A 24449-nucleotide genomic window follows, 5' to 3' on the forward strand; every position below is an offset into this window, starting at 1 on the left:
AATATGTCATATTAACAAAAACACAACATTCTATACATGATATTTAGTTTGATTATTTTGGATATTTTCTTTTTTCCTTTTCCTTTTTCTTTATTTTTTTTTTCTTTCCCTTTTTTTTCTGATATGGTTTTTGAGTCTGTTCTTGAGAAAAGTTCAATCAAAGGATACTTATGTCCTACTAGTGAAGTAAAAACTTTCTAAGTAATCACTTCAAGCACTGGTCCCGAAAATTAAGAGGTTTACCATTGGTGAGGATATGCACTATTCCTGGTCCAGTGTGAGCACCAAGCACTCTTCTTTTTAATCCATCTGGGTAAATCTTTCCAAGCTTCAGGTAGTTTCCTCAAATGCATTCATGTTTCAGCACTCTGATGAGTAGTGGAGAGGGATCCTCATTTGTTCCCAAGCTTTTGCAATCTGTCTCTTTATCTTCCTCTCTTCTCCTCTTCAGCCCCTTGCCCCCACACCCTGGTCCAGACATCTATCCTCTACAAAATTACACTCTCAGAATTCTAGCTGCCTTGGTCTCAAAGCCTCAGCTTTATCTCTTCAACTCAGGGAGTCTACAAGGAAACCTTTTAAAATATCCTTCTCTGTACAACAACATGGAAAAATTTTAAAGGTAACAAGCTGCAAAATCCTAGAGCTCAACATTTTTCCCATCTCTCAGTTATCACTGTCAATTGTTTCTGACATTTAGTACCTTTAAAATAGTTATTATGTATTTTTTTCTGGTTTGCTTATTTTTCAAAAACAATATATGAATATTATAGCAGTCTTACTCATAATTTCAATTAGCTAAAAACAACTAAAATATCTTTTAGTTGAGAAGAAAAATTGTGATATATTCATACAATGGAATATTATGCAGCAATAAAACAAATAGTCCACTGATAGACATTGAAATGCATAAATTTCAAATATATAATAATAAGGGCAAGAAGCCAGACTTAAAAGACTACATAGCAGACATGATCTTATATAGATAAAATGCAAAATTTTGTACCCTGAACAGGTAGACCTAATAAAAAAAAATCAAAAAATGTTGCATGATACTAAATCAACATACAAAAGTGAGTTGCATTTGTCTATATTAACAATGAACTAAACAAAAAAGTAATTAAGAAAAAAATCATAAAAATATCATAAAGAAAAGTATCATAAAATTAATTAGGAATAAATTTAATAAAGAATTGAAATACTGTACACTGAAAAATATGTATCATTGATGAAAATATAAAATATTGATGAAAAAAATTAAAGACACAAATAAATGGAAAGATAGCTCATGTTCATGAATTGGAAGAATAAATATTGTGAAAATGGCCATAAAATTCAAATCAGTATGGAAAAGATCAGCAATCAAAACAAGTAAGATTTGGGAGTTACCATTGTGGCTCAGTGGTAGCAAACCTGCCTGGTATACATGAGAATATGGATTCAATTCCTGGCCTCACTCAGTGGGTCAAAGGATTCTGCATTGCCAGGAGCTGCAGTGTAGGTCAGAGACATGGCTCAGATCTGGCATTGCTGTGGCTTAGGCCAGCAGGTACAACTCAAATTCATCCTGTTGCCTGTTAATTTCCATATGCCACTGGTGCAGCCCTCCAAAAAAAATCAAAACCAGAAACAAGTAAGAGTTATTTATTAGCAATTAATGGCAAAGGAATACAAATCATGTTTAAAAAAATGTGAATAGATACCCAAATGGATGAAATTCTGGAAATAACTATGAATATAATTTTTTTATTTTTTAATTTTACTGCAGTATAGGTGATTTACAATTTGTATTAGTTACAGGTGTACATCAAAGTGACTCAGTCATACATATTTTTATACCCATTCTTTTTTCCCATGTAGATTGTTAAACACTGTTGAGTAAATTTCCCTGTGCCATACAGAAGGCCCTTATTAAATATCTATTTTATATACAGCAGTATGTTATTCCCATCCCCCAATTTATCCCTCCCCCACCACAGTTTCCCATATAGTAATATAAGTTTGATGATAAAATCTGTGAATTTTTTTGTTTCATAAATAAATTCTTTTGTATAATTTTTATTATATTCCATATATATGATATTGTATGATATTGGTCTCTTTCTGTTTCATTTACCTCACTTAGTATAATCTTGAAGTCCCTTCCTATTGCTGCAAATGGCATTATTTTGTTCTTTTTATGACTGAATAATATTCCACTATATATAGCTACTACATCTTCTTTATCCATTCCTCTCTCAATGGACATTTCAATTACTTCCATGTTTTGGTAATAGTAAATAGTGCTGCAATAAATATTTGTGTGTGTGTGTGTGTGTTTTCAAATTATGGTTTTCTCTGTGTATGTGCTCAGGAGTGGGATTGCTGGGTCATACGGTAGGTCTATGATTAGTTTTTAAGAAACATCCATACCTTTCTCCATGGTGGTTGCACCAATGTACATCCCCACCAAGAGTGTAGGAGAGTCTCCATTTCTCCATAACCTCTCCAGCATTTATTATTTGTAACTTTATGGTGGTAGTAATTCTGACAAGTATGAGGTGGTACCTCATATCAATTTTGTTTTGTGTTCTCTAATATTTTGATATATTGAGGATTTTTGATGTGCCTATCTGAATGTCTTCCTTGGAGAAATGTCTGCTAATTATTTATTTTTTTATATTTTATTTTATTTTATTGTCTTTTTAGGGCTGCACCTGCAGCATATGGATGTTCCCAGGCTAGGGGTTGAATTGGAGCTATATGCCATTGGCCTACACCATAGCCACAGCAATGCCAGATCTGAGCCTCATCTATAACCTATACCACAGCTCACAGAAACACTGGACCCTTAACCCAATGAGAGAGGTCAGGAATCCAACCTGTGTCCTCATGGACACTAGTCAGATTCATTTCTGCTGAGCTATGGTGGGAACTCTTGGTTTTTTTAAAATTTTATTTATTTGAGCTGTATGACCTGATTGTATATTTTGGAAATTAATTCCTTGTTGGTAGCATCATTTGCAAAGACCGTCTCCCATTCTATAGGTTGTCTTTTCTTCTTGTGTATGGTTTCTTTGCTGTGCAAAACCTTCTAAGTTTAATTAGATTCTTTTGTTCATTTTTGTTTTTTTTTCTATTACTCTAGGAGGTGGATCAAAAAATGTATTGGTGCAATTTAAGTCAAAGTATTCTTCATATATTTTATGCTGAGTTTATATCATGTCAGGGTTATATTTATGTCTTTAATCCACTTTGACTTTATTTTTGATGTTAGATTAAGATGTTATTATGATGTTAGAGAATGCTCAAATTTCATTCTTTACTTGTAGCTGTTCAATTGACCTAATATTACTTATTGAGCTGGCACTCTTTTCTCCAAGGTATATTCTTACATCTTTGGAGTCAGCCAGGCATAACTTAGTAAACACAGTCACATTAATACCATGCTTTGGGCATTAATATCTGGTTAAATTATGGTAGAAAGAGCTCCTGTTGACCACTGAGTTGGAGAAAGTGATATTTGTGGAAGTAACATGTGTTAGAGTGCTGCAGTCAGAGAATTATTGATCTATAAAGAGTTATGTGATGAGGTATGATGACCTGATATTCTCCACATGCATAAAGGAGCATTGAAGGTATGCCATGATTTCTGAAATTTCCCTTTAGCCACTTGGTTTTATGAATACCAATATTAGTACTTGTTTTCTCTAACAGAAAAGAAATCTGAAGGGGATTTTTGCTTTTACCAAAAAAAAAAAAATCTGTTACTATACTAGTGTTAGTCTTTTGTAAAAGTGAAGTGGCATAACTTGAACTTCCCAAAAGAGGAAAAAAAACAATATTGCTGAAGTATATTGCTACACATGAGACAAGGGTATCACGTATTAACACCATCGCCTTAAATGACAAAACAAAGCATTAAGACTGCAGGTAATTTTCTTATCTCTAGACCTCAACATACCACAGACAACTATGTTTCAATTGCAGAAAGACTGCACTTTAAAGGCCTGAATTGAAAGTTTGTAGCTAAAAGTTTCAAAAGGAAGCTTAATTCTAATTATCCTGACATAATTTATGAGAAAAACACATGTGATGTGAGGCAAGTAAATTAAATTCTCTTGTCTTCAATTTGCTTTTCTGTAAAATGAGGATAATGGTAATGGAACCACCATTTTATTATGTGGATAATTCAACTGAAGTGACCATGCCTAATGGTAAGGATTTCATTGTGTGTGTGTGTGTGTGTGTGTGTGTGTGTGTGTGTATCAGACCAACAGAGCAATAGTTTTGGAACCTAGTCATATACCAATTGCTGAAACTTGATAAAAGCTGCTTATGTTTGCTTCAAATGTCTCTTCAAAGTCTTGGTATGGCAAATGAAAACATGTCCTTTATATGCAGGAAAAACTGAGACATAAGGATTTTTTAAAAAATAGAGCAAATTAAGAGTAATTTCACAATTATTGGATTATTTTTTGTGCCAAGAAAGTAATTTGATTCTGAATTACTCTTATCCCTTTTTCTAAGGACCTCCCTTTTGTTTCTGGTAGATTCGTATCACCAAAAAAAAAAAAAAAAAAAAAAAAAAAAAAATCAGCAGTGATTCCTTCATGCAACTGTCCCTTTATTATGTACCTACTTAAGAATTTTTATGCAAATTTGCTTGAACACAAGTTAAGCAAAATTTAAAAAGTTCTGAGATTAAGATCCTGTGGAAAAGCCAATTTTATCCAAGTAACATATATGAAGAATTTAGAAAAGTAGAAGTAGGACAGGAGAAAAACATTCTCTATCATCATCAAACTAGGGTTTTATAGTTGTTCTTTCCATTGTCTGTTCTGAAGCTATGAACATGAACATGGAAGCCTTGGTAAAATACAGTAAAAGTTATCAAAATGCCTAATAATGCCCAGCCACTCTTAAGTAATCAAGAAATGATAGTTGGGGCTTTTTTTTTTTTCTCTCTCTCACTAACCTGCAAAATTTCCAAGTGTTCCTTCATAATTTACAATAGATATAATTCTCCCTATGAACATAAAACCTCAAATTCTTGGTACCATAAACATCTGAAGTTACTTTTCTCTTCAACAATCTCTTCACGGCAATTTTCACCTCTTGGTTTCTCACTGTATAAATGACAGGATTTACCATGGGAGTGAAGGTTGCATAAAACAAACTCACCAACTTGCCTGTATGGTAAGTAGACACGGGACATACATAGGTGAAGAAAGAAGGGACAAAGAAGAGTACCACTACTGTAAAGTGGGAGCCACATGTAGAGAGGGCTTTGTATCTTCCTTCAGAGCCATGGGATTTCAGAGAGCTCAGAATGACTATGTAGGATACAATCAGCATGGAAAAAATGAGCAAACACATGCCCCCAGTGTTAGTTGCCACCACAATTCCAAGCCTGTAGGTGTTGATGCAGGCAAGTTCCAACAGTGAAAATAAATCACACATGAAATTGTCAATGACATTGGGGCCGTAGAAGGTCAACTCATGTGTGAAAAGAACCTGCACGGTTGCGTGCAGGATCTCCCCAATCCAGGCCACCACAACCAGGAGCTGGCAGAACCCAGGTTGTATGATAGTCATGTAGTGCAGAGGCCTACAGATGGCCACATAGCAGTCATAAGCCATGGCAATGAGGACAATGATCTCTGATCCTCCCAGGAAGTGATCCAAAAAGAGTTGAGTCAAGCAGCCACCCCAGGAGATGATTGTCCTCTGATACAGCAGGTCAAAAGTCATTTGGGGGTGGTCATAGAGGAGAAGGAGGCATCTAAGAAGACCAAGTAAGTGAGAAAGAAGTACATGGGGGATGAAAGTGTGGGGCTGAGGGAGATGGTAATAACAATGTACAGATTGGCCATCAAGGTAAAAAGGAAAATGATCAAAAAGATCATGAAGAGTATTTTCTGCAAGTGTGGATTCTGTGTGAGTCCCAAGAGAACAAATTCTGTTGCATTGTTGGGAGGTGTGAGGAAACCCATTTAGGAAGTAACACCTTCCTGAGAGGCCTGAAATACCTATAACAGAATAAAAAAAATGATAAACTTAATTATGAAAAGACGTAGCATGTATTTCTGAGAAATTAACTACAGTAACCACTGTGCCAAATGTCTTTGACATTTTTGCCCCAGTACTTTTTTTTCCCCTATCATTCTTACTTTCTTCGTGATGATTTACATCTCTTCAGAAACATACTACCAGTCACTGAAGAAATTTATATAGGGGAACATTGGATGTGCAATTTACTGAGAAAACACTGTACTATCTACAGGAGATCAGGTTTCTCCTCCTGCTACTAAATCCAGGAGACTTTTCCAAGTCATCTCAGTGTCCCATGCTTCTGAGCCTCTGTGTGTGTGTGTGTGTGTGTGTGAACTTACACATTGTAATTCTCAAATGTGTCTTTTAAGCTGAGAGTTGCCCCAGGATTTAAGAATTACCCCTTCTTCAATGAGAAATGACATTTGAACTCTCAGCTCTAAATGTGCAAAGAAATATACCATCAATAAATATCTATCATAAACAGAGTATTACTAGAAATATATATGTCATCAGTGACACACTCTCCCTGGTACCACCTAGAACACATAACTCATTCAAGTGTGTTTCCTCTGTTCCTCACATAGAGTAATTCTGGGTGTCTGCATTATCCGAAACCTATTAGGTGATGAGTAAATACTTAGTGGATTCCCATTCTCCATGTGTAAGAATAAGACTGCTTCTCCAGACAATAAACCTGAGGAGAATTCAAGTGCTCTAGTTCTCCTGCTCTGTTTATCATTACTCTCTACATTATGAGATACATAAATGAACACTGCATGGAAGCTTCCCTCCAGTTTAATAGTTTCTGATACACGTTATGGGGTAATATGAAAATATTTATTTTCCACTGGAAAAAACTACACTACTGAATCCTTTACTTTAGATAATTAGTGTGTTAATTATTTTTTATTCTTCAAAATTACGTTCAACATACAATTTAAAATAGTCATATTCAATACATGTACAACTTCTGTATACTTGCTTAAAAAAACAATCAAACAAAATAAAACTCTGGCTGGAGTTCCCACTCTGGCAAACTGGGTTAAGATCTGATCATTCAGCAGCAGTTCAGATCAATCAAGAGGTTCAATTCCTAGCTCGTGCTAGGTTAAAGATCAAGCATTGCTATAGCTGGGTTGAAGGTTACAGCTGTGACTTGGGTTCAATCCCTAACCTCGGAGCTTCCATATGCTGTGGTACAGCCATATAAATTAAAACAAACAAAACCCTCTTACATAGGTGTTCTTTATTGAAGGATCTGTGGAGCAAAGGAATCTTTATTTTCAAAGTTTTAGAAATAAAAATTAAATGTGGAGAACAGAGAGAATTAGTCTGATAGGTAAGACAGTGAGGTAGATAATGTACTATACATATATGCACAGATTAACACAAACACATATAAGATCTACTCTTTAGTATAAAAACCTACTAAAGTTTGCTCATTCAAAAAATATTTATTGGACTCTTGTTTTGTATATGAATGTGTTCAGAGAAAGTCTTGGAGAGTCTGCCTGTTAAATGCCCTAAATGGTTGAAATTTCTTTACCAAAGAACAGCAAGACATCCATCCATGAAATAAATGACCTTCTGACACCTTCATATTTCTGCTACATGCATTCTCATGCATTCTTCTCCCATCATCAATATATCCTTCCTCCATTATTCCTGGTTACAAGTTACTGCCATTTAGAAGCCACATGCTGCAGAGATCCCAGATGGGGCACCCTGAGGAGACTGAGGATGAGAAAGCATAGGACACTGGCCCAGAGAGCTGAGGTGCCTATTCAAGGAATGATTTCAGTGAGCCCAGACCCTGCATCTTCCCATGCATGGAAAAGCTCTAAGTTCCTTAACTTGAGATAGGGGGTTTCTTTTATTAATAGTAATCTTGATGTTATGACTTCCCAATTTTTTTTTTTTTTTTTGCAAAAACTCCCACGTACCTGTGCTCCTACCCTTGCCATTTCATAACATTTTCTCTCTGTTATCTGAGATGCTCTATCCCAGGCTTGAGTCCTTCAAAATATCCACCAAATAAAACATAACTCTCAAATTTTAGGCTGTTTTTTTTTTTTTTTTTTTTTTTTTTTTTTTTTTTTTTTTTGGTTGATATTAGGAGGAGTCTCTTTTACCTATCATAGGATTCTCTTTTATCTATTGTATATTCTTGCCTCCTTGAAGAATGCCATGCACAACCTAGTAAACACTTTCTACCCCATACCATTCTGGGGCATAAATGTATGTTCAAATTATGGAAGTAATAGCTCATGTTGACCACTGACTTGGAGAAAGTGATTCTGAGAGAAGTCGCATGAGGTGGAGGGTTATAGGCAGAGATGTAATAATGTAGACACACCCAGTGTTCTCCACACACTTAGAAGCACATTGCAGGTATCTCCCACATTCTGAAGGTTCACATTTGCTATTTTGATTTTTATGAAGGTCTATGTTAGTGCATATTTTCACTTGTGAGAAAGAAATCTGAAGGGTATTTTTGCTTGTACACACACACACACACAGGACCTGTTGCCATTCTAGCCTTGGTCTTTTGTAAATGTGAACTGGCATAACTTGAACTTTCAAAGAAAGAAAAATACTTATGGTGCTGAAATATATTGCAATATGTGAGATTAATTCTACAACATATGGATGATATGTTGTTCAAAGTGAATTATTAAGAAAGAAAATAATTTTGTTATCTACAGACTTATACCACAGATAATCATATTTCATTATAAAGAAAGTAGGTTTGAATTTTAATGGCTTTGTAGCTGAAACTTTGAAATGAAGCTGAATTCCAGTGTATTATTTCCTAGCACATTTTATGGAGGATTCATGTGTGTTGTGAAAGGCAAGTAAATTAGTAAAACTCTTTTGGCTTTAATTTTCTTTTCTGTAAAATGGGGATGTTAATAATAGAACTACCAGTTCTTACCTGGGTAAATCAACTGATTTAAATATGCTTGATAGTCAGTAATGTATTAATTTAATGTAAATATATGTATCAGACCTATTGTGCAGTAGCTTTGAACCTAATTATATGCCTTTTTGATCAAATTTGATAGAAGATGCTTAACCTTGTTTCAAATGAAAATCTTTTGTATTCAAAGCTGTGAATCACAAGATATTTAAGAAATTGAGCAAATTTAGACTAAAACTAAACTGAGAATGAAAGGATGAAAACAGTTGAATTTCAAATTTTCTGGCATATATTTTGTGCCAGGTGAAAAAATTGATTGTGAATTATTCTTTATCCATTTCATGAATGACTCTCTGTTTGCTTTTGGTAAAGTCATATTACAAAAGCTTGCATTAATGGCTTCTTACAACTGTCCCTTTCCTATGTACCCACTTAGAATCTCTGCCTCTTTTTGGCTTTAACACAGGCTTAGCAAAAAAAAATGGAAGAATTTCTGAGACCAAGGTGCTCTGGAAAAGATAATTTCATCCAAGTAACACAGTAAAGAGTTTAGTAAAACAGTATGAGACTCTGGCATAAAACATAGTCTATGCTCATAAAACTATGGCAATATAGTTGTTTTTTTTTACTGTCTATTCCAAAGCTATGAACATGACTATTGAAGTCTTGCTAAGAAAATTAAATGTTATGAAAATACCTAATAAATACCTATCCACTAGTAAATAATTAACAAATATCTGTATGGCCTTTTTTCTGTTAATGATCAGCAAGATTTCTTAGTTTACTTTCACAGTTCACAACAGATATAAACCTCCATTCTTATATAAATTATTAATTTCTAGACATCATGTACAAACCAAGTTACTCTCCTCTTCAACAACACTTCATGGCATTTTTCACCTCTGTGTTTCTCACTGTATAAATGATAGGATTTAACATGGGAGTGAAAGTTCCACAGAACAAACTCACCAACTTGTCCACCGGATAGGTAGCCACAGGATGTATGTAGGTGAATATACAAGGGATAAAAAAGAATACCACTACTGTAAAGTGGGAGCCACGAGTAGAGAGGGCTTTGTGTCTTCCTTCAGAACAATGGGATTTCAGGGAGGTCAGAATGACTACATAGGAGATTAGAAGCATGAAAAAGATGAGCAAGCACATGCCCCAACTGTTAGCAGATACCACCATTCCACACCAGTAGGTGTCACTGCAGGCAAGTTCAAACAGTGAGAAGAAGGGCAAGTTGAGGATGAAGAGAATCTGCACAGAGGCATGGAGTATCCAACCAACCCAGGCCACCATCACCAAGAGCTGGCAGAGCCCATGTCGCATGATGGTCGTGTAGTGCAGAGGCTTGCAGATGGCCACATAGCAGTCATAAGCTATGGCAATGAGGACAATGATCTCTGATCCTCCCGGGAAGTGTTCCAAAAAGAGCTGAGTCAGGCAGCCACTCCAGGAGATGGTTGTTCTCTGGTACAGCAGGTCAATGGTAATTTTTGGGGTAGTGACAGAGGAGAAGGAGGCACCTATGACAGCCAAGTAAGGGAAAAGAAGAACATGGGAGCTAAAAGTGTGGGGCTGAGGGAGATTGTAATGACAATGAACAGACTGGCCAGCAAGGCAACCAGGAAAATGGACAAAAAGACCATGAAGAGTATTTTCCACAAGTGTGGATCCTGTGTGAATCCCAAGAGAATGAATTCAGTCGCAATGTTGGGAGGCATGGGGAGATCCATTCAACTAAGGACCATGTTTCAGGTTCCTGAATTGTCTGCAGTGGAAGAAAGAATGATACCTATTAATCAGAAAAGAATTTATTTTCAATATCCTAGAACTATAATAGTCACTGTAAGTTGGGAGCATATTCTTGGGAACTTGTCCCAGTCCTTATTTCCATTCTTTCTTACATTCATCATGATGACTTACATCACTTCAGACACCTAGTACCTGTCACCTGTGAAACATCTACAGGGAAATATTGGATGTGTAATTTACTGAGAAAATCTGTGCTATCTTTGAGAGATCTGGCTTTTTCTCTTGGTTCCATCTCTAGATGACTTTGTAAGTCATCTCAGTGTCCCATGATTCTGGGCCTACCTCTGCATTTGCAAACTTACACATTGTCATTCTCAGGTATATCTTATGAGCTGAGATGTCCCTCATACAGGTAAGAGTTATTGTCTCTTCCATGAGAATTGACAACTGAACCCTCCACTCCTAAATGTGGAAAGAAAGGCACTGTTAGTAAATATCTGCCATAATCAGCCAGTTTAGGGAGATGTATATGTTGTTGGTGACACCCTCCGTGGTACCTACCCAAACACATATGCTCTTCAACTGTATCCTCACTTACCATAGTGCCTGGAATAATGTCGACAGAGTCTGAAACCTGTTAGCTGTTATCTAAATGCTTATGAATTGCCATCCTCCATGGCTGAGGATATGCATGCTTCTCCAGACCATAAACTTAGGTGGAATTCAACTGTTTGAATCTTCCTTCTCTGCTTAGCATTACTCTCTACTTTATGAAAAACAGATATAAACATTTGAAAGGAAGTGACATTCCAGGTGTTTTCATGACACATTTAATATTGTATGTGTGAAAATAATAATTGTCTCTAGGAAAGACAGTGTTACTGGGTCTTTTTACTTACAAGATATTATTGTATTTATTAATCAATGTTTATTCTTTAAAATTCTGTGCCACATGCCACTTAACATAGTCATATTCAATAAACATATTGATCCATAAATGTGGATAAAAACACAAGATTCTTGCATAGTTATTCAATACACAAGGATCTATCAAGCAAAGAAAATCCATATTTTCAAAGTTTAAAAATAGAAATAATATGAAAACCCCAAAGATATATTCTACATGGTAAAATAAGAAATGCGCTGTTCATATATATGTGTGTATACATTTACATAAACATTTATAATCCCTTTACTTATTATAAATACCTACTAAATGTTCACTTATTATACAAATATTTATTGGACTCTAAGTATGGATCTGAATGTATGTTTGATCACACAAATTGTGAAGATTGTCCCTGTTAAATGCAGTTAATGTCTGAAATTTCATTACCAAAGAGCAGCAAGTCATCTATCCACAATATGAATGATCTTCCCACTCCTTTATATTTCTGCTGCATGCATTCTCATGCCTACTTCTTCCAGCTTCCTGTAGCATCCTTCCTCCATCTTTCCTGGTAAAGGGCTACTGTGTTGATTGAGAAAGTGATTGAGAAATTTTGGGGACATAGATTTCTCAATGAAAAGTGAAGAAAGAACATGAATATAATAAAATGTATTCCTGCAAAAAGCATGCATTTTTTTCTTTAAAAGATAATTGAGTAAAAATTTATATTTTAAAATTTTCTAAGATAAAAATGTTCTACATAAATGGAAACAAAGTGCATCAACTTCACTACATTCCTTTATTCTGAGTTGGACTCCCCCAGGAAAAAGTAGTGTTAATAAACTAAAAATTAGATATAATTACTGAAAGTGATTTAGATAAAACTATGAAGAAATAAAAATTACCACTTCATTTTTCTTTGGCTCCACAATACTCTTTCTAAGAATAAACCCTAAAGGAAAGTACTTTTAAAGAAAAAATCGTAATTTACATACATGTCTATACAATTGCTAAGGGTTGTGGAAAATTTAGGAATGACATGGAATGTTCAACATTGGAGAAATGGAATAATTAAAATACAGTGTATTTCTTTGAGTAATGTGTACTTTTTAACAGAAATGTTTTTCAAAAGATTGTGCAATATCTAGGAATATTCTTAAGTTGTAATATGATGTGGATGAAATTTGGATGAAATTTAAACTGCATAATTATTCTACTTAATATAATTCTCTTTTTATTATTCTAAATAATTTAAATACACATCCCTGAGAAAAGTACTTCAAATATTTTTACTTCTCAAATTCATGGTATTATACTTGAGTCTATCTTTCTTCATGTTCATGCTGGGTAAGGGATATAAAGCTCAGACTAGTGAGCATGAGAAGTGATTATATAAATTTGTGTGATCCATTTAAACCCAAGTATCTATGAATTGATCTTCCAGAAAAAAAAAATATCTCACCTATGAATTTGTCTGACATAGCTCCATGGAAAGGGCAACTGGCAGCTTAACAGCTGCCAAGAAAGAGGTTCTAAGATTAAAAATGCCAACTAGCTTAGCTACAGTAAGTGTCTTTATTGATTTATAAATAGTATTTTGCCTTTCGTTTGAGCCTTAAAAGTGCTACCATATATTCTCTTTGCAGGCAAACTCTGTGAAGTTTGTAAACTGTGGCTATTTGGACCTCAGGACAACTTCACCATTAGCAGATCATGCCAAAAATTCAATTACTTCACGTAACTTAAATGCAGAGTTCTTTTATTCTAGTCACTTTTAATTTTGATTTATTCCTTAGGTTTACATAAGTACAAGAAAACGGATGAGAAAAAAAAAAAAAAAAAACAGCGAGAGAATCATATCTGAAATCTGGTATTTGAAAATAAATGTGCATAATTTAGAGTCTGAATATTGACTATTAAATAAATTAAACATGTAGGTAACTATCTGATTTAAATTTTTATTCATTATACATTTTTTTCTTCTTTTAATGGTTATACCTATGGCATATGGAAGTTCCAGGCCAGGGGCCAATTCAAAGCAGCAGCTACCAGTCTATGCCACATCCACAGCAATGCCAGACCCTTAACCCTGTATTCAAGGGCAGGGGTCAAACCTAACATCCTCACAGATACAATGTTGGGTTCTTAACCTGCTGAGCCACAACAGGAATTCCAATATTTTATTCTTATTTTCCTAACATTCATGCTCATCATAATATTTAAATGTCATTTTATGATGTACAGTATATTATATTAATGAACCCTATTATCATATTGGCACTTCACACCAATTAAAAATTAGAGTACCTCTGCAAAGTAGTTGTTTCCAGTGCCAGTTCTGGAATTAGATATATAAGATAATGATAGAAAAAAATCCATTTTTAAATTATATTCAAAGATGGTAAAATGTCTTTGTCATTTAAATTTAATCTCAAAGGATACCTATGGAAAAGAAAAATTAGGCAGTAATATTTACAACTTATAAGTAGAAAATACAACTCAGGGAATAAGAGCACCATTTTCCAAGGGGAAATAAGAAGTAGTTCACTAAATCCTGAGCCTTGCTTTTACTTCAATTATAAGTAAAATTGGAAGAGTTCTGTGACCACAATCCACCTCTCATTTCTTAACTTCAAATGTTGTTTTATAACTAAAGAGTCATATTACTCTTAAAGTGCCACCAATTGTAAGGCCTAAAACAATTCTGTGTTAAATATATAAATACCAATATTTGAAACTATTTTTTTCAGGGGTTAGACCTTGGGGTTATTTATTTATTTAATTGTTATTTTATATATATATGTATTTTTTTCTACTGCACAGCATGGTGACCCAATTACACATACATGTATACATTCTTTTTTCTTACATTACATGTTCCATCATAATTGACTAGACAGAGTTCCCAGTGCTACACAGCAGGATCCCATTGAGAAACCATCCCAAAGGCAATATTGTGCATCTATTTACCCCACACTCCCAGTACCTCCCCTTCCCCCTTGGCAACCACAAGTCTATTCTCCATTCCATGATTTTCTTCTGTGTGGAAAGGTTCCTTTGTGCCATATATTAGATTCCAGATATGTGATATCATATGGTATTTGTCTTTCTCTTTCTGAATTACTTCACTCAGTATGAGAGTCTCTAGTTCCATCCATGTCGCTGCAAATGGTATTATTTCATTCTTTTTTATGACTGAGTAGTATTCCATTGTGTATATATACCACATCTTCCTGGTCCAATCATCTATCAGTGGACATTAGGGTTGATTCCATATCTTGGTTATTGTGAATAGTGCTGCAAAGAACATTTCAGTGCATGTGTCTTTTTTAAGTAGAGTTTTGCCTGTATATATGTTCAAGTGTGAGATTTCTGGGCCATAAGGTAGTTATATGTATAATTTTTTGAGGTATCTCCATGATGTTCTCCATAGTGGTTGTACCGGCTTACATTCCCACCAACAGTGCAAGAAGGTTCCCATTTCTCCACACCCTCTCCAGCATTTGTTATTTGTGGACATATTAATGATGGCCATTCTGACTTGTATGAGGTGGTAGCTCATGGATATTTATTTATTTTGTAAATAAATATAATTCAATTCAACTCAGGAATATTCTTATATATAAGAAGCTCACTCATTTACCTTATTTAAATATGCTTGAATTAACAAGAAGATAAATAAATTGAGAGTTTCCATCATGTCTCAGTGGAAATGAATCTTCCTAGCATCCATGAGGATACAGGTCTGATCTTTGGGTTCACTCAGTGGGTTAAGGATCCTGTGTTGCTGTGGCTGTGATGTAGGTCGGTGGCTAGAGTTCTGATTTGATCCTTACCCTGGGAATATCCATATGCCACAGGTATAGGCCTAAAAATACAAAAATAAAGATAGTAAGAAAGAAAGAACTTGTACATAATTCTGGATGGGCTCCAGAGAATGTGGTCATTGTGAGCATCTTGTGTCATGAAGGAAAATACTTTAAGAAAGCGAAGCCATGGGATTCAACCTGGTGTGATTAAACACTCCAATATTTTAGTGCCAAAATACTATTTTAAATGGTAGATGATAAAGATAGCTAGAATGAAGATTTGAAATTATGTAATAAATTATAAGGAATGTGGATTTTAATTTAGTGTCATCCTGGAAACATCGTGAACTTGCCTCAACTCTGGAATGAGAGCCACAGTTCAAAGACTTTGCATGTACCCAAAACTCATCATTCTCAATCTCATGAAAGATTGAAATCCATTAATTAAATGGTGATCCAGTCTCTACTTAAATAGCCACATGGCTGGGTATAGAGATTGTTTTAGAACCCTTACATTCATCCAGTCTGGCCCTAAGCCCTAGAGGGACATGGAAGGGAAAACAAGTCATGTTTAGATTTAAATCAGTGTCAATGAAAACATTATTTTTACAAGAGGAGTTCCTGGAGAAATACCAGAAAAGAGTGTTTCCAGAATATGAATCCAGGGATAGAGTGGTTTATAACCTTAAGGAGATAGCAACACAGGATCTCAAACTTGAAGGGTAAACCAGAAAGAAGCTGGAGAAATTGTATATAGATCACAGAACTGTTTATCATAATCTGAGGTATGGTATGATATTTGGTAGGTTCAGAGACTAGTTCACAAAAATCAGCTACCTCCTACATTGTTCTTAGGGGCAGTTTCATACATGTCAATAGGTAGAGAATCAATCTCATAATAACAAAGTACTCAAGCACTGAGCACATATTGTTTTAATCCATTCTAAAAGTCTTTCATCCCATAAGGACATCCCCTAAGTTGTTTACAAGGAATGAGAGGTGGAATGAGGTCTCAGAAATCTTCAAATTTTACTAATAATTGAAGTAAAAGCAAATAGACCAATTTTATGGCAATAAACACAATGGCCTGGGCAGGATCACAGAACTTAGTGACTCCTCCTAATTTAACTATGTAAACTATTTGTAGAAATAGGGCAAGTTGTTTAAAGTTAAAACAGAAGGTGATGGCATAGTGTGAAATAAGTTCTATGTCTCCTGATCCTGAAGCTACTGTTCTTCATCATGTTCTCCTAACCACCTTATGCTTGCTAAACATTGCTCCATCCAGAGTCCATTGATTTCTTCAATACAGCATATAGAGGCCAGGAAATGGGAGCTGCATCTTCATGTCAAAAGAGGAAACTTGAACACATCTATGATATATACACACATTTGTACTCATTTTTATTTTAGAAGCAGACTTCATTTATGAAAAGAGCCACAATTAATTCACAAAAAAACCTTTTATAAGTTAGGTATTTGTTTAGTTGAGATATTCTTTTTTGGCCAACTGTGGTGTAATGATTCCTGTTTTTTTTTAATATGCATATTTCTTAGCTCATATCCTCAGTTTTCTAAGATGATTCCAGATTCAAGGACTAAGTGGAAAGCCAAATGTCTAATAGTGATATTATTTTACTGATATGTTTCACTGTGTGCTTTTGAAAATCACCCAAACATAATTGCTACTAATAACTGTTAATCTAATGGATTCAGACTATTGCCTTCAGAATGGATTAGCAATGAAATCCTGCTATGTAGCACTGGGAATTATGTCTAGTCACTTATGATGGAATGATAATGTGAGAAAAAAGAATGTATACACGTATGTGCAAGTGGGTCACCATGCTGTACAGCTGAAGAAAAAAAAGAAAAGGTAAAAAACAAACAAAGTTCACTTCCTATGGCATATAATCAAAAATATATTGGGAGATCCCATCATGGCACAAGGGAAATGAATCTGAATAGGAACCATGAGGGTGCAGGATTGATCCCTGACCTTGCTCAGTGGGTTTAAGGATCTGGTGTTGTGGTGAGCTGTGGTGTATGTTGTGGACACAGCTCAGATCTGGCATTGCAGTGGCTGTGGCATAGGACAGCAGCAATAGCTCTAATTATACCCCTAGCCTGGGAACCTCCATCTGCCACAGGTGCAGCCCTAAATAGACAAAGAAAAAATCTTTGTAGAAGAATAGTATATAGTATATAGGCTCAAACTGACTTATACGATCTAATATAAATTTCTTTTTTTTTATAAATTTTTTTAATTTTCCCACTGTACAGCAAGGGGATCAGGTTATCCTTACATGTATACATTACAATTACATATTTCCCCCCCACCCTTTCTTCTGTTGCAACATGAGTATCTAGACAAAGTTCTCAATGCTATTCAGCAGGATCTCCTTGTAAATCTATTCTAAGTTGTGTCTGATAAGCCCAAGCTCCCGATCCCTCCCACTCCATCCCCCTCCCATCAGACAGCTACAAGTCTCTTCTCCAAGTCCATGATTTTCTTTTCTGAGGAAAGGTTCATTTGTGCTGGATATTAGATTCCAGTTAGAAGTGATATCATATGGTATTTGTCTTTGTTTTTCTGGCTCATTTCACTCAGTATGAGATTCTCTAGTTCCATCCATGTTGCTGCAAATGGCATTATGTCATTCCTTTTTATGGCTGAGTAGTATTCCATTGTGTATATATACCACCTCTTCCGAATCCAATCCTCTGTCGATGGACATTTGGGTTGTTTCCATGTCTTGGCTATTGTTAATAGTGCTGCAATGAACATGTGGGTGCGTGTGAATCTTTTAAGTAGAGTTTTGTCTGGAGAGATGCCCAAGAGTGGGATTGCAGGGTCATATGGAAGGTCTATGTATAGATTTCTAAGGTATCTCCAAACTGTTCTCCATAGTGGCTGTACCAGTTTACATTCCCACCAGCATTGCAAGAGGGTTCCCTTTTCTCCACAGCCCCTCCAGCACTTGTTATTTGTGGATTTATTAATGATGGCCATTCTGACTGGTGTGAGGTGGTATCTCATGGTAGTTTTGATTTGCATTTCTCTTATAACCAGCGATGTTGAGCACTTTTTCATGTGTTTGTTGGCCATCTGTATATCTTCTTTGGAGAAATGTCTATTCAGGTCTTTTGCCCATTTTTCCATTGATTGATTGGCTTTTTTGCTGTTGGGTTGTATAAGTTGTTTATATATTCTAGAGATTAAGCCCTTGTCAGTTGCATCATTTGAAACTGTTTTCTCCCATTCTGTAAGTTGTCTTTCTGTTTTCTTTTTGGTTTCCTTTGCTGTGCAAAAGCTTTTCAGTTTGATGAGGTCCCATGGGTTTATTTTTGCTCTAATTTCTATTGCTTTAGGAGACTGACCTGAGAAAATGTTCATGATGTTGATGTCAGAGAGTGTTTTGCCTATGTTTTCTTCTAGGAGTTTGATGGTGTCCTGTCGTATATGTAAGTCTTTCAGCCATTTGGCGTTTATTTTTGTGCATGGTGTGAGGGTGTGTTCTCGTTTCATTGCTTTGCATGCAGCTGTCCATGTTTCCCAGCAATGCTTGCTGAATAGACTTTCTTTTTCCCCATTTTATGTTCTTGCCTCCCTTGTCAAAGATTAATTGACCATAGGTGTCAGGATTTATTTCTGGGTTCTCTATTCTCTTCCATTGGTCTGTCTGTCTGTTTTGATACCAGTACCACACTGTTTTGACGACTGTGGCTTTGTAGTACTTCTTGAAGTCTGGGAGAGTGATGCCTCCTGCTTGGTTTTTGTTTCTCAGGATTGCTTTGGCGATTCTGGGTCTTTTGTGGTTCCATATAAATGTTTGGATTGTTTGTTCTAGTTCTGTGAAAAATGTCCTGGGTAATTTGATAGGGATTGCATTGAATCTGTAGATTGCTTTGGGTAGTATGGCCATTTTTACAATATTGTTTTTCCCAATCCGGGAACATGGAATATCTTTCCATTTCTTTATATCTTCTTTGATTTCTTTGATTAAAGTATTATTGTTCTCGGCATATAGGTCCTTTACCTCCTTGGTCCGGTGTATTCTGAGGTATTTGTTTTTGTGAGGTGCCATTTTAAAAGGTATTGTATTTTTGTATTCCTTTTCTAATATTACATTGCTGGTATAAAGAAATGCGACTGACTTCTGAATGTTAATCTTATATCCTGCTACTCTGCTGAATTTATTAATCAGTTCAAGGAGTTTTTGGGTTGAGTCCTTAGGGTTTTCTATGTATAGTATCATGTCATCTGAGTACAGTGACAGTTTTATCTCGTCTCTTCCTATAACGATGCCTTTTATGTGTTTTGTTTGTCTAATTGCTGTGGCTAGGACTTCCAAATCTATGTTGAAGAGCAGTGGTGAGAGTGGGCATCCCTGTCTTGTTCCAGATTGGAGTGAGAAGGCTTTCAGTTTTTCTCCATTGAGGATTATATTTGCTGTGGGTTTATCATAAATGGCTTTGATTATATTCAGGAGTGTTCCCTCTATACCCAGTTTGGCGAGGGTCTTGATCATGAATGGATGTTGGACTTTGTCAAATGCTTTTTCTGCGTCTATTGAGATGATCATATGATTTTTGACTTTTCTAATGTTAATGTGGTGTATGATGCTGATTGATTTGCGTATGTTGAACCATCCTTGTGAACCTGGGATGAACCCAACCTGGGCATGGTGTATAATTTTTTTGGTATGTTGTTGGATTCGGTTGGCTAAGATTTTGTTGAGAATTTTTGCATCTATATTCATCAATGATATTGGGTGATAGTTTTCTTTTTTGGTTTTATCTCTGCCTGGTTTTGGAATGAGGGTGATGGTGGCATCATAGAATGTCTTGGGGAGTCTTCCTTCTTCTTCAACCTTTTGAAAGAGTTTAAGGAGGATGGGCACCAATTCCTCTTTATATGTTTGATAAAATTCACCTGTGAAGCCATCTGGTCCTGGATTTTTATTTGTAGGGAGTGATTTTATGCCCTCTTCAATTTCATTTCTAGTGATCGGTCTGTTCAGTTGGTCTGTTTCTTCTTGATTCAGTTTTGGCAGGCTGTAAGATTCTAGAAAATTGTCCATTTCTTCCAGATTGTCAAACTTGTTGCCGTACAGTTGTTCATAGTATTCTCTTATGGTTTTTTGTATTTCTCCTGTATCCATTGTGATTTCTCCTTTTTCATTTCTAATTTTGGTTATTTTGTTTCTTTCTCTCCTCTTTTTAGAGAGTCTGGCCAGGGGTTTGTCAATTTTGTTCACCTTTTCAAAGGACCAGCTCTTGGTTTTATTAAATTTCTCTATTGTTTTTTGAATCTCGATTTTATTGACTTCTTCCATGATCTTTATAATTTCCTTCCTTCTGCTGACTTTAGGTCTTTTTTGTTCTTCTTTTTCTAATTCGTTTAGGTGGAGGGTTAAGTTGTCCTTTTGGGATCTTTCTTCTTTTTTGAGAATGACCTGTATTGCTATAAATTTCCCTCTGAGCACTGCTTTCGTAGCATCCCATAGATTTTGAGAGGTTGTGTCTTCATTATCATTTGTTTCAAGGCAGTTTTTAATTTCCTTTTTGATTTCCTCATTGACCCATTGGTTTTTTAGTAGCATGTTGTTTAGTCTTCATGGAGTAGGTTTTTTCTCTTTCCTTTTCCCATGGTTGGTTTCTAATTTCATGGCATTGTGGTCAGAGAAGATACTTGAGATAATTTCTATGCTCCGAAATTTAGTGAAGTTAGCGTTGTGTCCCAATATGTGGTCGATTCTTGAGAATGTTCCATGAGCATTTGTGAGGAATGTGTATTCTGCTTTTTTTGGATGTGGTGTCCTGAAGATATCAATGAAGTCTAACTTTTCTACTGTTTCCTTTAGGCTCTCTGTTGCTTTATTGGTTTTCTGTCTAGAGGATCTGTCCATTGATGTGAGGGGGGTATTAAGGTCTCCTACTATGACTGTATTCTCATCAATATCTCCCTTTATGTCTGTTAATATTTGTTGTATGTATCTGGATGCTCCTGTATTTGGGGCATATATGTTGACGATAGTCACATCCTCTCCTTGGATGGATCCCTTAATCATTAAGTAGTGTCCTTCTTTGTCTTTCTTTATATCTTATGTTTTAAAGTCTCTGTTGTCTGATATGAGCATTGCGACTCCTGCTTTTCTGTCTTGTCTATTGGTGTGAATTATTTTTCCCCACCCTTTCACTTTCAATCTATATGTATCCCTTCTCTTAAGGTGAGTTTCTTGTAGGCAGTATATTGAAGGTTTTTGCCTTTTATCCACTCAGCCCCTCTGTGTGTGTCTTTTGATTGGGGCATTCAGTCCATTGACATTTAAGGTGATAATTGATAGATGATTATTTATTGCCATTTGAACCTCGTGTTCCAGTTGATTCTACGGTTCTCCATTCTTCTTTTCTTTTTTGTTTTTCTTTTTTTGGTTGGATGGTCTCCAGTTATTATCTGCTTGAGTGTATTTTTTTTTCATTTTTTGCAAATGCAATATTTGGTTTTGGTTTGTGGTTGCCCTTTTTTTTTAGTATGCTAACCCCTTCCCATAATTGTGTGTTTTAGCCTGATTGTCCTGCAAGTTCAAACACTTCATTACTGTATTAAGAAGAGAGTCATACAAACAAACTAAGTGGGTTATTTACTTCCTAACATCCCTTGCCCACATTTTATGATTTTGATGACTCTTTTTTATTTTTTTCTTTTTAATTTTATTTTGTTTGAAGCATGTTCATGATTAAATCTGTATGCTGGCTTATTTGAGTGACTGCTCTCTGATTGCGGTTTCCTCAGTCCTAGTTCTTCCTTTTCTTCTTTCTTTTTTTTTTTCTTTTCTTTTTTCTTCCCTTTCCTTCCTTTCTTTTTGGTTTAGAGAAGTCCTTTCAATATTTCCTTTAACCTGAGTTTTGTGTTGCTGTATTCTTTAAGTTTTTGTTTCTTGGAAAAAATTTTTATTTCCCCTTGGATTTTAAATGATATTCTTGCTGGATAGCGTATTATAGGTTGCATATTTTTTTTTCCTTTTAGCACTTTAAATATCTCTTGCCATTCCCTCCTGGCCTGTAGTGTTTCTGTAGAGAAATCAGCTGATTACCTTCTGGGGGTTCCCTTGTAGGTAACATTCTCCTTTTCTCTTGCTGCCTTTAGGATCCTCTCTTTATCACTAACTTTTGCCATTTTTATTATGATGTGTCTTGGTGTGGGTCTGTTTGGGTTCAGTTTGTTTGGGGCCCTCTGTGCTTCTTGTATCTTGAGCTCAGTATCCTTTAGATTTGGGAAGTTTCCAGCGATAATTTCTTCAAATATATTTTCCATCCCCTTATCTTTTTCTACTCCTTCTGGAGTTCCTATTATGCGTAGATTGGCCCGTTTTATATTATCCCATAGGTCTCTTATATTGCTTTCCAGTTTTTTGATTCGGTTGTCTGTCTGTTGACCGGATTGAGTGATTTCCATTATTCTATCTTCCATATCACTGATTCGTTCTTCTGCATTATTCATTCTGGTTTTTACTGCCCCTAGTTCAGTTTGCATCTCTACAAATGAGTGTTCTAGTTTTTCTTGGCTCCTCCTTATATTTTCTAGTTCCTTTCTTTTTTTGTTTTTTGTCTTTTGTCTTTTTTTGTTGTTGTTTTGTTGTTGTTGTTGTTGTTGTTGCTATTTCTTGGGCCGCTCCCGCGGCATATGGAGGTTCCCAGGCTAGGGGTTGAATCGGAGCTGTAGCCACCAGCCTACGCCAGAGCCACAGCAACGCGGGATCCAAGCTGCGTCTGCAACCTACACCACAGCTTACGGCAACGCCGGATCATTAACCCACTGAGCAAGGGCAGGGACCGAACCCGCAACCTCATGGTTCCTAGTCGGATTCGCCAACCACTGCGCCATGACGGGAACTCCATCTAGTTCCTTTCTGATGGTATCTGCATTACTGCTCATAGCTTCTCTTAATTCCTTCAGTATTTTCACTATTTCTCTTTTAAACTCCAGGTCTGTCAGACTGCAGAGATCTGTTTCATTGTTGACTATTTTAGGTGAATTCTCCTGTTGGTTTGACTGGGGGTGGTTTCTCAGCTTCTTCATCTTGCTTGTTGTTTTCTTTCTCCTGAGGGAGTTGTACTCTCCGTGATCAGGCAGTGTTTGCCTTGCCCCTGCTGTGGAATATTTCCTGAGGGCTGGCATTGTTGGTCAATCTTTTTTGAGGCAGTGTGGCTTTTCTGGAGTGTTGATGGAGCTAAAAGTGTTTTATTGTTGCAAAGGAGGGCTTCCTGAGGGCAGACAGGACTGGGAGGCCCACACCACGATGGTAGCAGATTTCACTTGGTCATTCAGAGCTTGCTCTGGTGTTTTTAGGCTGTGGGGTTCCTGCAGGTGGTTGGCGGTGTTGGGTAGCTGTTCCTCAGGAGTGCAGCACCCCCTGGGGGCTGTAGCAGCTATCTGGGTCACTGAGAACCTAAGAGGCTCTTCCCTAGGGCAGCCCAACTCAGAAGGACGGCCTGAGAATGTAGGCAGATCTTTTCACAGTCTGGCTGAGCTTGTTGCAGCTTTTCTGGGCTGCAGGGGGTCCTCCAGGGGGCTGGTGGTGCTGAGCAGCTATTCCACGGGAGTGGGGCACCCACTGGGGGCTTGGGCAGGTAGCAGCGCCGTTGGAAACCCAAGAGGCTCCTCCCGGCTCAGCCTGACTCAGAAAAACTATCTGAGAATTAGGCGGAACTATTCACAGCCTGGCTAGGCTTGTTCTAGCTTTTCTGACCTGCAGGACTTTTCTTGGTGGCTGGTGGTGTTTGGTGCTGCTCTGTGGAAGTGTAGCTCCTCCAAAGGGCAAGCAGGCCTGTGCAGGGACAGCCCCTGCGGTGGTAGGCTTCAGGCAATTGTTGAGGCCAGCCTTCCTGGATGGCAGGCAGCCCCAGGTTCAGCGAGAGGGTAGGGGGTGGTGGGGGTGGGGGGAGGGGATGCACTGGGAAGCACAGCTTTCAGCTAGCTGGTGGGCCTGTAAGCTTGCTCTTGCGTGGGGGGTATTCTATGGGGACC

At 36.6% G+C, this 24449-nt stretch overlaps 1 protein-coding gene across 1 annotated transcript; it reads right to left on the reverse strand.

The window, feature by feature from the left end:
- Window positions 1–4980: 4980 nt before the first annotated feature.
- Window positions 4981–5733, reverse strand: LOC102165968 (olfactory receptor 4C12-like). The gene has a single exon (XM_013979134.2). It carries the CDS (start codon window positions 5731–5733, stop codon window positions 4981–4983), a length of 753 nt encoding a protein of 250 aa, XP_013834588.2.
- Between the last annotated feature and the right edge of the window lie 18716 nt (window positions 5734–24449).

This window comes from Sus scrofa, chromosome 1 (assembly GCF_054392235.1).
Source record: "Sus scrofa isolate SSC_HxYL_T2T_F1_AM1 chromosome 1, Sscrofa_HxYL_maternal_Yorkshire_Landrace_v2.0, whole genome shotgun sequence".
NCBI lineage: Eukaryota > Metazoa > Chordata > Mammalia > Artiodactyla > Suidae > Sus > Sus scrofa.